The sequence below is a fragment of the Mastigoproctus giganteus genome, chromosome 13, assembly GCF_048544385.1.
Source record: "Mastigoproctus giganteus isolate SK-2022 chromosome 13, ASM4854438v1, whole genome shotgun sequence".
Classification (NCBI taxonomy): domain Eukaryota; kingdom Metazoa; phylum Arthropoda; class Arachnida; order Uropygi; family Thelyphonidae; genus Mastigoproctus; species Mastigoproctus giganteus.
Genome location: NC_143587.1, coordinates 4086302 through 4103351, shown reverse-complemented (window position 1 = coordinate 4103351; position 17050 = coordinate 4086302). Strand labels below are relative to the sequence as shown.

The 17050-nt window shown below is 40.4% G+C and overlaps 1 protein-coding gene across 1 annotated transcript in view; it reads right to left on the bottom strand.

The window, feature by feature from the left end:
* The window catches only part of LOC150075722 (glutamate-gated chloride channel-like), a 48333-nt gene extending 31669 nt beyond the window's left edge, over positions 1 to 16664 (bottom strand). The window contains exons 1-2 of the mRNA XM_090387018.1: positions 16500 to 16664; positions 15540 to 15630 (exon numbers count right to left, since the gene is read on the bottom strand). Coding sequence (XP_090243144.1) covers positions 15540 to 15595 — 56 coding nt within the window. The 5' untranslated portion in view covers positions 15596 to 15630; positions 16500 to 16664. The remainder of the gene's footprint in view (positions 1 to 15539; positions 15631 to 16499) is intronic.
* Between the last annotated feature and the right edge of the window lie 386 nt (positions 16665 to 17050).

Here is a 17050-nt window from a genome sequence, read left to right as displayed (position 1 = left end):
TTTAAGATCCCTCGTTGGATTAGGAGTTGGTGATGCGAAAAATAGGAATGATTAGAAAGCTTTTCTTTTCTTTCTTTTTTTTTTTTTTCTTTTGAAAAATGCAGAATACATTCGTGTCATTACATCATTTGGCAGTATTAATATTAAGACTAATTTCATCGTCACAACCTGTAGCGTTTTCAGAGTATACCTTGAGATGAATATTTCTCTGCGGGTCGGCTCTGCTACGCCATGCAGCACCGAAGGAATCCTGGCGTTTCTTTTTGGTGATTATCTTTTGCTCAAATTCTAGAAGAGAACTTTTCAAACTTTTATTGGACGGAACTTTTTCGTAGACTAAATCTCCCGCTAATCATAATATCATTAAAACAAATGATTAATAATAAATTAGAAACAATCGTACACGCGTAAAGAAAAAGCGCAATCAAAGCAAAGATTGTAAAATCATCTCTCTCTTTCTCAACTCGTGGAATCCTAAAAATCTCATGGAACACACATAGAAAATATGTGGCTCTGTAGACTTCATCTATTCTGTTCTGGATTTTAACTCTGGGCTATTCACGTTTTGCCAGTAATTGACGTGGTATCCAAACCGATGAGCTTTCATTATCACTCTGTGTAGCTGCAATCATGACCTTAAAAGAGTCGTTTCCTTCACGGATTATTTCCATTAACAGAGAATTTCCAATTAATACGCTGTTGCAGAGAGATTTTTACTTTTGTTAATAGCATTACGTCCCTTGCTCGTGCGACCAAGGGATTGGAAGAAGTTCTGGACACTGCATTAATTGGTACTAACGGTACGTAATAGCTCATTAATTGGTAGTCATCCTGTGTGCGTTTGCTCAAATAAAATTTTGACAGCAAAATGTGTGGTTACTCTCTGACGTTATTACACATTGACCAACACCGTCTCTAGAATTCCTTAACATTTCTTTAGCTGTGGTTAATTCGGACACTTGATTTTTCTTTAAGTTATTCGCAGATGGCGTTAGTTTCTTTGAAGATGAAGATTTCGCCAAGCACTTAAACTTAATTCCTTTCATTAGTGCACTTCGTAAGCGCGAGTTCAACTGCATCCCCATCTCTATGATGGAGTGCTGTGAGGCAGTTTTGTTTTTCCATTCCATTTGCGTACCATCTCGCATATCTAAATTATTTTCTGCGCTTGCAGACAAAAACAAACCTCGCTAATTTTTCGGCAGCTTCAATTGATTTACAGCCGCAGTCAAAACTCGCCCCGATTATTCTCATCTCGCTTCAACCTACCTGTTCGGAGCATCTCCTTTTTCCGGAGCTGCAATAACGTTTATGGTCTTCCATTAAGCGCATCTTCATCGGGCTGATTGTTCAGCCTGCCAGAATGCAATCTTTCTTCATTCTCCGGTCTTCCCCAATTTATTAAATGGACTGAGCATACCCAACTGCATCTCCGAGTATTCGCGTTGACTCCACCCATTGAGCCATTTTAACCGCTCTGCAAGTCCATCACTCGGAACAGTTCCGCTCATAATTTAATTTGTTCCTTCCCGATCCACGTGAGTTTCTATTTCAAACGGCCACGTCTCTTTCGAACTAGGAGGTCTGCGAGTGTAAACGAATTCTACACCATCAACTGCAGTTTTGGCTTCGATGAGATGCAAGTACGTGCCACTGCCGGCATACCTCGAAATAATTGATTGCGAAACCCTCGGCCCTACTTCGCGTTGAGAGCCATTTCAACAACTGAAACGCGTATTCTAATAAAAGAACCCTCGCTTATCGAGAACCCGCCGTATAGACATTTTCACAATTACAACGATGGGCACGCTTCGATAAAATAACGGATACTCCATGAAGAAGCAACAAGATCTCTTTTGAACAACTTACATGCAAGGGGAATAAAGTGACCTGCGCATGCCTGCAGAACGTCTTTACTCCCGGCTCGCGCGGTTGTTTCGGTGACGTCACTGCAGTCGCACGAGCGGGTGAGTGTGCGATAAAATGAACGCTTCTTTCTTAATTCATGATCCTAATTTGGTACCACGTTATCGAGCTAAAAGATACTTTTTATCTGAGGGACCACAATGGGGATACTGATTAAACTAGTCTTATTGTATTTATCGACCACGCTATCATCCGATGAAGTACTTTTCTCATCCCTCAATAAGCAGATAATAAAATATTTCTAATTCGATTTCAACCGCCTTCTTGCTTGCTATTGTTTTTAATATATTCGCTCGATATATCCTGGATAAACTTCTGTGATTTGTAATTTTTGGGCATTGAACTGGTGGAAACCAGTTATTAAGGTTACAGGAAGGCAGAACTCCAAGGGAAGGATGGTATATATTCAGTTGCAATTAAAATGTATCCTTGTGAGTCCAAGAGGTTATACGTAAAGGTCTCCATTACTATCTATCCGAGGGGTCTGAATACTACGGTTCTGACAGTGAGGAAAATGTTTTACATTTTTTTGTAAAATTTATATCGCCTTCATAAAGAATTGTTAGCGCGTTGGACTTGTAGAGTTGGTTGGGAAAGAAGCATCCTATATCAAAAATAAAGGTAATCCCTGTTGTTTTCATAATACAATAGAATATAGGAATTATCGAGCACTTAATAGCTCTCTATTATCAATATCTATCTAATGAATTATAAACCACTATCCTTGACTTCCTTACGACTGGCTAATGATTTAAAAGAGAGGAAAGAAAGCGACTTGAAGCCAACCTCCTCCATATTTGGCAACAAAGATGAAACGATACTCCCAAAGGTGCCCTGACTAAAAAAATTATTCCTAGCATAACGCATATTTTTCCCTAAGCACCACCTTGGTTCTGCCCTGGACTGTGCACTACCTTTCTTATGATAGGCCATAGACCCATCAATGATAAGCTTGCTTCTATGGGAATTGTTGATAACCTACTCTGGTCTTGCGGGCAGAGTGAAGACTGGGAGTTTCGGTTCTACGTCTACCCGCTATATGAAGACCTACGTTGTATCCACATAACGAAAATACACCATCTGCCTCGTGGTTATGAACACTTGCTTATCAATGAAGACAACACTACCATGTTTTCTCCAGATTTGCCCAAGACCTGTTTACTACAGAAATGTTGCTAAACCGCCCTGCAAACAGTGGAAACCATGCTTCTCAGGACCATTCTCCACCCTGCAAAATAAATAACTCCCCTTGAACTCGACTGGAATAGGACACTCCTGCCTAGACTTGAATTTCACCACAAACCTTCTAGATGAAGACAATAATAATCTGCACCTGCTAACCCTGGAATTCCAAGGTAGAATTGCTAACCCTGTCACTTCAGGGTTACAGAATTACTGGGTTCTTCCCAGCCAAGCAGTGTGGCGACCACACGCTCCACCCTTGACTGTGTTTTCCTCTTTCGCCTGGGTGGGAGTAGTAATATCCCAAATCACGGAAGAGGCCTTCCGCCACATCCCCCCGCTGCTCTATCTTATCCTTCCCTTTTCTGTTGTAGTTCCCTTGATACCCTACTCTATCTACCTACTCTAAAAACGAATAAAATACATGCCAGTAACATGGCCAACCAGTAGAGCGAAATATATATGAAGTTATGTAGAAGAATATGAGGAATAGAAATAGAAAAGAAAAAGAACAGATTAGTACCATCACATTATTGATTGAACATTACATCAGTCTGTATATAACCTTAATTTTTAAAATATAATACCAACTGGATAAATTGGAGAATTTAGAATATAAGCATTAGGGGTGAAAACTATACCCATTAGGTCAAAGGGCCAAGTATTTAGGTAACCTAAGTTGGACTTCTTTGTTGTACCCTATAAATAAACACATAAAATAAAATAATATAAAATAGTAAAACTAATTATAGATATATGGATACATTGAATGGAACATTAACTAGGGCTAGCTCCACTCAATATCTCCCATCAATAATTAGCTGCGGCTATCTGTTTCTCTTTTCCATTTGCCAGTTTTTCTATGTTCAAATATACTGAGAATTTACTTCGAATTATTATTATTATTATCAATTTAGTTTAATTACTTTAATATATATTAAATGTAGTGGAATATTGGCAGAATAACCGCTAGCCCATTTATAGAGGCCGCGGTAGCAGAGTGGTCAGGCACGCGGGTGCATAAGTACACGTGCCTTGAGTGACCGGGGTTCAAGCCCGTGACTGCTAAATACGGTGCTGTTTCTTGTATTCTGTCTATTTTCTGAACTCCTCTGACCGTTTGGTCCTCCCAGAGTATAAACAGAAAGAAAAAAAATAAAAAAAATATATATATAATGTAAACTTTATACTAGACGGCAACGAAACAATAAGAAAGAAAGAAAATGAAAAACAGAATATTATATTCATGGACCAGGGCAACTGATAGGCAGGTTAACCCAACCCAACGAGCATGATGAGTAATTGGTTTAAGGACAGAGGAATGAAGATAGAAGGAAGAGTGGAGAGAAATAGAAAGGTAATAAGGAGGGAGTAAGAACAGGAAGAGATTCTGTTCCTGTTCTTACTCCGATGGATCGGGACAGTCGTTACTTCTTGCATATGCCACACCTCTTTGATCTCCTGTCTTTGGTTCGTGTACCTTCTTATTTTTTCCCCACGGGTTTTCTGCAGGTTGCCAGTGTTGGGTACCGCTATGTCAATCAGGTAGGTAGCCTTTTCCATCTTGTCCACAAGGGTTATGTCCGGTCTGTTGTGCAGGATTGTCCTATCCGTTATTATGGCGCGGTCACAGTACAGCTTGTGGGTTGGGGTCTCTAGTACTGCCTGGGGTTCGTACTTGTACTACGGTACACTTTCTTCGACCAACTGGTATTTCCAAGCTAGGCCTGACGTAGCCAACTGGTCAGCAGCGAGAGTGTATAGCACGCGTTCCTTGAGTGGACTGGGGTTCAAGCCCGTGACTACTAAATACGATACATATTTGAATTGACGATTTATTGTAAACTCTACTGACTTGGTTATCGTGTCGGAGTATAAACAGAAAAAATAAATAAAAATTAGCTTCCGATGAATTATCCTGGCTACCTGGTCGTGTCTATGAGTGTACTCAGTCTGGATGATCACCTTGCATCACGCAGTGATGTGTTGGATCGTTTCTGAGGCCAGATGGCATCGTCGACATGTATCATCGGACACTCCGGGTTCCTTGGCGATGTATTTTCTACAGTTCCTTGTGTTGATTACCTGGTCTTGGATGGCGAGCATGAATCCTTCAGTCTCGGGGAAGAGCATCCCGCTCGTGAACCATGCATTGGATGGAAGCAGTTTTATCCATGTGATCTTGATGGAGATCATTGTAGTGTCTGCCATGGAGTGTCTTCTCTGCCCATTTTTCTAGCTTCCTTTGTACTTCTTAAGCGAGTTCCCCCCCTGGTTAGGGGGGGGAACTCGCTTAAGTTGAGTGGGGTATATCGCTCGTCTATCTTCCTTATGACCTGGTGGAGTGCTTCTGCGTGTTTCTAGAAGTAATCCTGCAGGTTAACTATCGTTGTCTTCTGTTGCTCAATGAGGTCTATCAGGCCCCTCCCACCTTCTTCCCGTGTAATTGTCAGTCTCTCCACGGCAGATTTCGGGTGGTGTTGGCGGCTTTTGGTCATCATTGTCCTTGTCTTTCTCATGATATTCTCCAGCTCGGTGTTAGTCCAATCTACGACCCCGAAGGAGTATGTTAGCACTGTGACTGCATAGGTGTTTATGGCATTAACTCTGTTCCCTCCGATCAGCTTTACTTTCAGCAGGCTTCTGAGTCTCTGATGGTATTTTTCGGCCAGACAGGCCATACTTTCCTTGTCCTCTAACTGCTGAGCCTGCATCATCCCCAAATATTTGTAGGCCTCTCCCTCTGCCATAGCTTCGATCTCTGTACCACTCTGCGTCTGGTAGTTTCAGTTGACTAATTTTCCCTGACACAATCCGTGGGTTTTGCATTTTTCTAGACCAAATTACATCCTAATATCATTGCTGAATTCTTCGGTGATCTGGAGTAGTTGTTGAAGGTGCTTGTCGGTTCCCGCGTAGAGTTTGATGTCATCCATATACATCAGGTGGGTGAGGGTGTACAGGTTCTTCGTTCCTTCTTTGAGGTTATATCCGTACTTGCTACTGTTGACCATGGTTGATAACGGGTTAAGTGCTAGACAGAACCACAATGGGCTCAAGGTATCTCTCTGAAAGATTCCTCTCCTGATGGAGATTGACCTGGTTTTGATGTTTTCGACCTTCCATTTCGCCATCGTTTCTCCTAGGAAGACTTTGTAGATGTTTAGCGCTTCTATTAGCCAGCTATGAGGCACGGAGTCGAAGGCCTTGCGGTAACCGATGTAGGCTGTGTACATGTTGCGGCGCTTCTTGTAGGCTTTCTTCATAACCGCGGCATCTATGGTTAATTGTTCCTTGCATCCTTTCTGCTGTTCGGCCATTATGTTCTGGCTCTCCAAGTGGTCTGATATCTTCCTGGTTATGCAGCTGGTCAGGATCTTGTACATTGTTGGGAGGTAGGAGATTGGCCTATATTTCGCTGGGTTTCTTGTATCTTCGTCATTAGGCTTCAGATATGTGATTCATTGAGTGAGAAACTTTGGGATTGTCTCTGGGTGCCTTTCGCGTGAACTGCTCTACCAGGTGCTAGTGCGTGCAAGTGAGCTTCTTGTACCAGTAGTTGTGGACGTTATCTATTCCTGTAGTTCGCCAGTTGTGATAATTCTTGATCGTCTATTTTACTTCTTCCCGAATCTCCCACACTCCCATTTCTTGTACGTCCTTGGTTTTCTTGCGTTGCAGTTTTATCCAGGTGGCTCGGCTGTTATGTATTACTTCCGTGCTCCATATGTTTCCCCACAACCCCTGAATTGTCTTCTTCTCGGGGTAGTCCGTTCCATTCTTTCCTGTCTTCTCCGAGATTCCTGTAGAAGCCTCTTTGGTCCTCACCGAAGATTCGGTTGTCTATTTTCCTCTGGGAGCTCTCTATGTATCGGCATAGTATCTTGCTGAGTGCAAGGAGGTTCTGCTTCAATGTGTCCAAGTACTCTCCTATTCTCTGATTCTTTGTGTCAGCTTTCCCCCACTTCCTTCTATGGTTCCAAAATTACATTTAGATCAAAATAAGAAGTTAATGGATGCAAAGTATTTAAAAGGAAAAAATCCTAAGTTAGCCAACACAGGTGGATCAAGTGGTGAAGCTTCTACATAATTCTTGATCTTCTGTTTTACTTCTTCCCGAATCTCCCACACTCCCATTTCTTGTACGTCCTTGGTTTTCTTGCGTAATCTAATGTAAAAACATCTCTTAGTCAGCCTGTTGAAAAGCAGACAGAGTATTGTGATCAGGGTGTGCAAATAGAGGAAATCAGTGAGGGGATCGAAGATCTCCAAATATTCTCAGACCTTGTCATTGGATGAGGCAGATTTTCAACAAGGGGATTTGGAAGTTGATATAGATAGCTTTTACAGTGATATTAGTAAGAGAAGCACAGGAACCAATGTAAGAGAGAGAGAGAGTGATATCATAGTTAGTAATATTCAAGAGCAAAAATACATATAGGCTGGGAGATGTAAATTCAATATATGAGATGATTACTAAGCTAAAAAAATTATTAGTGGATTATACAACAAGTGAAAGTAACAAGGTAACAAAGGCAGTTTCAAATTTTGTCTTGGATAAGTGGATAGACTTAGAAGTAATTATCACAGCATTACTAATAGATAATGAAAGAGTAAAAGTAAGGGTAGAGGAATTGCAGACAAGAGCGCCGCTTTATTTGATGACTTAGAGGTCAATCATTTCTGCCTGGGATCCAGGAGAATTAACAGCAACAAACTTATGCAGATATGGTGAAACATCAAGGTTCACAGGTTTTGACCCAACATGAGGGTAATACTAAGGTATTAAAAGACTCTCAAATTGAAGAAAGGGGTATGAAAAGTAAGAAACCACATCAAAATAACATTGTTATATTGAGAGCTCAGGATGATCCTAAATTTGCAACAAATCAGTAAATAAAGGTATAAAGGATGTTGTGATTACAACTCTAAAACAGGATTAAAGGAAGTAAAGATAAGCAATTTAAGAACAATTAGAAATAAAGGTTTATTGATTGAAACAGACAGCAGGGAGGATTTAAGTAAGATTATTCAGTCAGAAGCACTGACTGAAAAGGGGATTAAACAAGATAAAATTAAATTGACTAATCCAAGTTTATTGATTTACGATGTACCCAAGGAGATGACACAAGAAGAAATTGTAAATGACTTGTATTGTAAGAACCTGAGAGATTAGGGACATACTGAGGAGGAAGTGAAGGAGGGAATATCATTTAGGTTTAAAACTGGTAATAAAAATTGGGTAATTGAGGTTGATCCTCAGATGTATAAGAGGATTTTTCAGGAGGATAGGTTATTTATTGGTCATTCATCACAGAATTTTAGAAAATTCACAGTAATAGCTAAATGTTTCAAATGTTTAGGTTTTGGACACTGCAAACTATTGTTCCCATAAAACTGTTTCATGTGGACATTGCGCAGCAAAAAGGGCATGTGGTGTTTGCTGACTGTATTAATAAAGATAAGAGTCCTACGTGTGTCAATTGTAAAAGGAAAGGTAAAAGTTGTGATCATTCAGTTAGGTACAATAATTGTCCAGAGTATATTAGAGCTTTGGAAATAGCAAGTATGAAGGTTAATAATGGATAGTGAGTTTTTATTTGAGCAATATGTAGTCATTAAATATCATAGTGAGGAGGATTATATAACTATTATGCAATTAAATGCACAAAGGAGTAGGTCAGTAATGGATGAGGCAAGGTTTATGGTCTATGAGATGAATTTAGATATTGTGTGTTTCCAAGAGCCATATATTGGTTGCTTTGGAGGGGTATACACGGTGACTGGTCTTCCTATTACAGCAAGGGCAGCGCATATAGAAAATGATTAACCTAAATCAACAATTGTTATTTTTAATAAGAGCATTGTCACTGTTATTTCTGGTAGGTTGTTTATTTATTTTTATTTATTATTATTTTTTTATTTTTTCCCCCCTGGCTTACTTTGGCTATGTGGGGAGAAATTTTAATTGAATTTTTTTTTTGTTTGTTTAATTATTATTTTTATTTTATTTTAATTTCTTTTTATTTCTTATTTTATTTATTTATTATTTTTAATTTTATTTATAATTATTTATTTATTTTTATTTCTTATTTTATTTATTTATTATTTTTAATTTTATTTATAATTATTTATTTATTTTTATTTATTTTATTTTATTTATTATTATTTTATTTTATTTTATTAATTATTATTATTTTTTTTTGCTGGCACTAGGGATTCGGCGGCCTGGGTGCGGGGTGTTGGCACCCACCTATATAGCACTACCTCAGGTGGGTGCGGGATTGGTGCCAATTTGCACAATGAGAGTTTTAGTAGACCCAGGTTGGAAAACGTGCCTGGGACGAGTGCCAGGAAGCAGCTGCCCAGGGATGATTGCTTCCTGGTCGTGAGGTGGCCTGAATATAATGCTCAGGCCACCTGTAATATTCATAGAGTGTATGTGTGATTATAGTTCTAGGTGGATTTTGACGAGAGTCTTGGGGCCACCATAGAACAGAAACAAAGATGAAGATGTGGACGCTGTCTCTCTCTTGAGGATGCTCTTCACTTTTCCAATTAATTTCTTACTCCTACTGCCTAATTGGTACTGGGTCAATTGGTCTATCTTGACTCTTAATTCTTGTATCTTCTGCTGAAGTCTTCTTTCCCAAGCCGGTGGTTCCTTCTGTTTTCGGTTCTTCTGCTGCTGGTCTCTCGCTTCTCTTCCATTAATCCTCGTGGCTGCTACCGCAGCACAATACACGGCTGTGCGGATGGCCTCCAGTGTTGCATCATTGGTGTCGTGAAAATGCGGTATTATGTGCCGTTCAGGTGGTCTGTTACTCTCCACAAGGTTCTATTCGGCCTCTGCTTCGGTATCACGTGAGTCTTTGTGGAGTCCATTCCTTCGAATTCTGTTGGGGGCCTTCTTCTACTCCTCCTCTATTCTGGATATCATGACCTCGTCTGTTTCCACTTCAGCTGCTGTGGGTTGTATTTCTTCTTGCTGCTCCTCCTCTGGTTCGGTGGTGGCATGTTCTTCTTCCTCTGGTTCCATATTCTTTATCCTTTGTAGTTGATCGCTCGCGTCCTGCTTGATTTTTTCCAAGATTACAGGAGCTATCAGGTTCTTTGTGACGATGGTTCTTCTCTGGTCCGCTTTTCGCTGTTCGGTGACCTGAATATTCGGGAATCGTTCCAACCACTTGGTATGTAGTCTCGCCCTGTACGTTGTCATATCGGTCTCCAGCTTCGTTATTTCGTTGTATGCTTGCATGATGTACGTATTCATTTCGATACTCCACTTCATGCGTTGGCGTTTTCTCCATTTCTGGGTGGTCACTAGCGCAATTGCGTAGGTAGCACTTCCAGTTGGTGGGGCAGGATGGTTTTTACTTTCTCTTGTGGTAGCCATATGGGACAGCGCCACTCGCTCCAGTGTCTTCCTCGGGAGACCGTCTCTGATTTTTCGAACCGATCCCTCTGCCTATGGCCTGAACACGAGTGACTTTATCCTGCGCCACACTCGATGCAGTATGATTATTTCCCTGCGACATCATCCATCTATGGAGGTGGACCTGTTTAGCTTCGGCTTATGTGGTAGTTCTCGCGAGTGACCCCAGAGGATGCCACAATCCGCCTTAGCCGCCACTCTGACCTTGGGGTAGGTCCTTGGAGCAACTTTAACGATGTATATTTATTTTATTAATTTTTATTACTATTAATTTATTTATTATTATTATTCTAATTATTATACTGGTCTCCCGGTATAATAATTATTATACCGGGAGACCAGTATTATTAGTTTATTTCTCTGTTGAGAGCCCTCCCCCCCCCGGGGACAGCCATTGGCTAGAAGGGTGTAAGTTACATTCTAACTCATTCTAAACGGATCCCATGAACAAAAGGTTATGAAGTCCATGGGACGTCCACCCTGAAAGGTTGAATACAGAATTTTGGAATACATGCGTAATTATGATTTTATAATAGAATATTTACAATTTTTGGTATCTTTGAACATTTTAGAATATTTAAAATTTTGACATCTTAGGTTGACATTTAGAATAATGAGAAGATACAGTAAAAAGGGATCAAAATTAAATGCATTTTTGAGCCGAGTGGCTGTGCATCAGTTGCACAAGACGATAGGAGTTGGCAAAGACTTTCAATCTGTAGGCTTTTCGTTATAGAGCTTTTCCGGTTCAATTCTTAGTTGATTGAAGAATTCTATTGTGTATGTTGGAAAAAAGTGACTCCAGGTTTTTTAAATTGCTTTGAAGAAGGTGTCTTGTTTCAGCATTCTTGGGGGCTCCTCGACGAGAGTGAAAAAAGCCGTCAGTACTGGGAGCGTCTAATCGTCCTGTTAACAGTTGGGCTATTGTGAAAATGTTTCTTGTGTTAATTTCCTGTTTCCAGGGAGGAATGCTGAGATTGGAAAGTAGGATGGCTCTAGTGATAGTAAATGGGTGATTCGATGTTCAGCCATCTCAGGAGCCAGTATTCAATACTAAGGAAAGTTTTCAGGTTGCTCGGTGGGGCAGAGGACCAAATCTGTGAAGCATACAGTGGGATGGGAAGTATACATTTCAACATATACTTTTTAACAAGATCTGGGTTTATAATGACAATTAACTCTTGTTTGGCAGCCAAGAGCGCTGCATATGTTTTATCTTTGATGATATCGAAGTGCTCGGAGAATGTTAATCCCGCGTCCCATTTTAGGCCAAGATCTACGTGCGATTTAACCTTTAGAACTTTGCATCTGCTTACCAGCATAGAGATATTGTTCCTGCTCTTTTTATTTGTAATTGTCATCTGGGCAGATTTGCTTGGATTTAAATGTAGTCGAGGTAATGCTCCAGTTCTTTTATTGTGTTATTGGCTTGTTGATCTGTTTGCTTAACTTGTTGTAGATCTTTAGATTTGACGAAGAATTTCAGGTCATCAGCATATGTAATAAAGTTGTCTTTATGGGATGCAAAAAATGGTTCCAGAGCTGCAGCAAATAACAGTGAGGAGAGAACGGCTCCCTCTGGCACTCCTTGAGAAATGGAGTGACGGGCAATAAAATTATCATTACAGATTATGAGGCGTCTTTCCTTCAGAACGTTACATAAAATCTTCAGGAGATTGCTTGCCTTGTATTTTGAGGTAAAAAGATAAAATTTGTTCCAGAGACGTTATTGAGATATTGTCAAAAGCTCCGAATATGTCTAGGAAGATAATACTGAGCTGTTCCTTATTGTTGAAAGCTTTCTGCATCTGAAAAAGGGTCCCAAGGAGATTTGATATTCCAGATAAGACGGAGTGTAGGTGCAGAGGACGATGCCCGAAGATGGTGCAACTTATGGCTATGGGTCTATAGTCGTCTTTGGCGTTATTTTTTTTATTATTATTATTATTATCTGTTTATTTCTCTTTCGAGACACCCATAGACAGCACGTGGCTAGAGGGTGTGGTTACATTATAGTATTTACAAGCATGTTTACATGAACTTATTTACAAAATTTGGAGATGCAAAAACACAGAATATGTAGTTAATGAATTAATTGCAAATGGTTGTTAAATGCTAAATATTATTATATAAATTATTAAATTAGTCTTATTATATTTATACTTGCCGATACACATTACCAAAGATTTCTGTCCTATACATTTTGTCTGTACATAGTTTCTCTGCATCTATATTTAAATTATTAAAATAATTCACAGTATTTGCTGGGAAAAATCTCCCCAGAGAGTCCAATTGAGTCAGTTGGCACTTGAGACTTGGTTCTTCCCTCTTTATTCTCGGTCGTATCATCCGGGGGCGAGTGATCACGTTTCCCACTTTCGGCGAATCTATTCTCTCCGTTAGTAGCTTTGCCAGAGTTAAGATGTTTCTGGTTGTGATGATATACTTCCAGGGTGTGATGTCCAGATTGGCAGACAAGACCGCTCTTGAGATGGTAAACGGTTTCCCGGCAATCTTGTTTAGCCATCTCAGGAGCCAGTATTCTACTCCTAAGAAGGCCTTGATGTTGTTCTCGGGGGCCTTTGGGCCTTACTATGTATGAACCTGTTCCATATACAGGTGAGAGTACCTTTTTGAATGATTTCATTGAAAGTGTGATGCAACACCTCAATAATGTAAGGGCTGCTGATTTTTGCCATGAAAAGAGGGAAGTTATCAGGACCAATAGTTGTTTTATTAGGAAGTTCATTTATGGCTTTCATGCGGTTTTATTTGGTAATTGTGATGATTATTAGAGGTGTCTTTCTGAGTATTTTGAGATTGATTTCTTTTACTGCGATTCGGTGAAGGAAGTCAGTTATTCTCTTCCTGTTTTCTTCGGTTGCTAATTGGTTGGGAGCGGGATGCTGTCCAAATGTCTTCTTGGACCATTCGGTAAAGATCTCGGCAGTCATGAGACCTTTTTTTCTGTTATCACCAACGATCCTTTTTCCCTGTTTGAGCTTAGATAATATAGCTGCGTAATGTGCTTGTCTTTCAGCTTTATGAAAAAAAAGAGCACTCTCTTTTTTGTACAGAATGTAGTCATTAGGTTATCCTGTCTTCAGCCACTTCCTATAAAATCTTTGCTTTTTACGAAAGACATATTTTATTTGTGGATTAAACCAGTTTTTGAATTTCTTGGTTATCCTTATGACCCTTGATGCTCCTTCATAAGAAATTTTTGTGAGCTTTAGGGCCAGTAGCTGCAGAGCTTCCTCTGCCGGCTTTGTGTTTAGTTCCTGCCATTTGTATTCTCGAAGTTCTTTGAGGATGATGTTTGGCTAGCAAAGGCCATATTGCTCCGGGGATATGCGGTGGTCATTCCCTGACCTTTCCGTATCCTCTGTATTTGGTGGTCACGGGCTCGAACCCCGTAGACAACATCTACCCGTTGATTCCCTCTAGTAGCTGGAATTGGCGCCTCCGTAGCCAGGTGGGAAGGAGCAGCAGTGCGTAGCATACGCTTCTTGATTTAGACCGGGGTTCGAGCCCGTCACCATCAAATACGGATGATGCGGAAAGGTCAGGGAATGACCACCGCATATCCTCGGAGCAATATGGCCTTAGTTGCTAATGCTCCTAAAAACCAAATAACTAACTAACTAACTAACAGTAGCTGGAATAACCAGCTTTTTTCAGATTAAGTTGTGCAAGAAGAGAGTCAAGATTTCTTTTTGCGTCGGTATGTTTTGGAATTGGCATGTTAACGTCTCCTAACAGGATTGTATCTACAGCTGGATTGAGGTTAATGGTAAGCCATGCAAAGAGTTCATTTCTTGAATCCCTGGTGTGCTGAGGAGGCAGGTATATAAGACAGATTTGTAATTTTATTTTCCCATTGAAAAAGGTAGAAGAGGTGGCTTCAAAATTATCTGATTTGGAGAGGTGTTCCTTTGTAGACTGATATTCATATTTATACAGGATCACGGTTCCTCCGCCCCGTTTTTCAGTTCTTCCAGTGCCAATACATTTATATCCAAGCGGATTAGCGAGAATGTTTAGTTGTTTGTTATTGCGTAACCTCGTTTCAACAAGCCAAATGTAATCAAGTCAGTCATCATCATCATGCAGGTTTGTAGCGGGGGAAGCTTGTTGGAAATGCTTCGAACGTTCTGGAAAAAACACCGCACGCTGCCAATCCCCTGTCTCAGAGAAAGGGGGAGGATTTGGTTGCTACTGTGACGTTTCAGAAGGGCTATTTGATCTTGATTTTATCATTCATCTATTTCTGTATGGTTTGACCAGCGACCCTGCCGGCCAGTCCTGAAAATTCAGTAGCAGCAAGGACTGTCCCATTGGGCACGTGACAACAAATGAGGCGTAAGCAGGATGCCTCGTTTTTAATTGTTTAACTTCTACTGTTAATCGAAACTCAGTTTTACACTTGACTTTGATGTTACCGGGCTGCGTTGCAGGGCCTAATCTGGAGATAAAGATCTTCGCTCGTTAAGGAATGACCGTAATATTATATTTGGCCAGTCTATTAAAATCTCGGTTGGATGTATTGCAAACGTCAGTACCAGAACTCTTGCGATTAGAAAAGCAAGGTGCTGTACACTGTTTTTTCACTGTTCCATTTTGTTTATTTTTCTTTTGTTGTATACTGGGCATCACTAATCATACCAGCTGAATTTGCATCGCCAGTCTTGGTTCCTCTAATATTCATACTCTTGAAAATATCCACCAGAAAGCAGTTAATAGTAATTAAAGAATGTTATTTTATTTAATTCCAGAGTATAACAGCGAACTTCTCATTAACATTAGGTTTTAACTGATAATGAGTTGACAAACACTTCCAATAAACACGTCTTAAATTTTGAAACAAAACTGAGGGTTTATATTTTAATGAAGATTTAATATTTTAATAACCACTAAAAGTTTGAGCTACCGTAAACTATTCTCCGTTAATATGCATTTTACACGCGAAACGAGTACGCAAATAAAGTTTCCTTACCTGACTCCATACCAGAAAACAGAACACGAGAGCAGCCAGAGCACGAGCATCTTCATCTATTGTGGACAGTTATCTTCTTTGATTGTGGTCCCTGTGAAAGGCACAACACAAGTCGTCATTACTCATTTTCGGTAACACTCACAGCGAATTAGTAATTTTTAAATGATCAAATACGCGCTGATTTTTCTAGACCGCACGTCATCTCCACGCGCGGTTTCCTCCCACTTGCGTCAAACGATACCTCATCTTGTTTGTTGCTATCTTATGGAAAGCAAAAAATCTTAGGATTTGACGTAAGAAAATAATTATCTCAATCGTAATTTCCTCTCGGCCGTACGTCATTTGTCATAACAAGGCTGGGGGACATAATATCTGTACTGATGCAACGTCCCCTCAATGAGATGTTTAACGATACCTTCCTTCCTCGTTGTTTCAGGCTGTGGGGGTCTGTAATCTTAGCAACAGCGCGGTACTCAAAGCCAGATGGGAAGATGATAAGTACTGTAGTTACACCCCCCCCCCCCAGAGCTCATTCTCAAGGTTTTGAGGACTCGGCGTATTAAGGTGGTTCCTCATTTACAAGCCTTTTAAGAAAAGACAAGCGCCATCGTGCAATAAGTACAGTAGTTTGTTGGTAAAAGTGGCTGGCTAAAAGTGTCAACGTGGGGGGGGGGATGATTTATTTTAGTATTTCAGGGATCATTTTGCTCCTGGATTTGCAAAATTACCCCTGTACAGTAATACTAAATAAGATGTGCCTTAAAGTACACTTGTGAGGTCATAAACTGGCAGTGATGCTTGTATTTAGCGACTGTCCTTAATAATTAAGAATTTTAATAATTAAATATCTTAAATAATTTTAAAATTAAATCATAATTTACTACCCGGAGAACCTGTTGGTCTCTCTTCGCGGGTGCCTTAAATAAACAGACTTAGCAAAAAATGCAGAAGTGCTCTTACATGAAGGACTCACGTGCATCCACAACTTCCCAGTCTCAGCAAGCACGTCTTCTTCCCACTTCCCTCGCTGCGTTGTGGCAATCGCAGTAAATGCCGTTATTGAGGGAACTGCGTGTGTGACCTCCGGGGTCAACTCCGGAAGGAGCTACAATAGGAGGGTGTTTCTGCAGCTCGAGGACTGTGCAGCTCGAAGAACGACGTTCCTTGTCCGGGGGTGGAGCACACGGACGCTTTGTGCGGGATACGTGACTGTACAAAGGCTATTTGTTCTATCTGAAGATGGTCGCAACTTCGAGGTCGTGCGGAGGTCAGATAATGTTATATTACACTTCACGAACCAATTGCCGAGTGCCAGTCGTCTTGGGAAGTGCTGTGCTCGAAGTTGTCCCACCTGCTCTTTCCGAAGAGATAAAAAGCGATCTGTTTCTCCTACATCTGTTCATCTTTTAAAGCGTGCCCATTCAGGGTAGACAAAGTGCACTGGCGAAGGTGATTGATTATCTTTGGCAAGAAAGAGAGAACTGGAAGAGGGGAAGAAGACAAGAACTAAG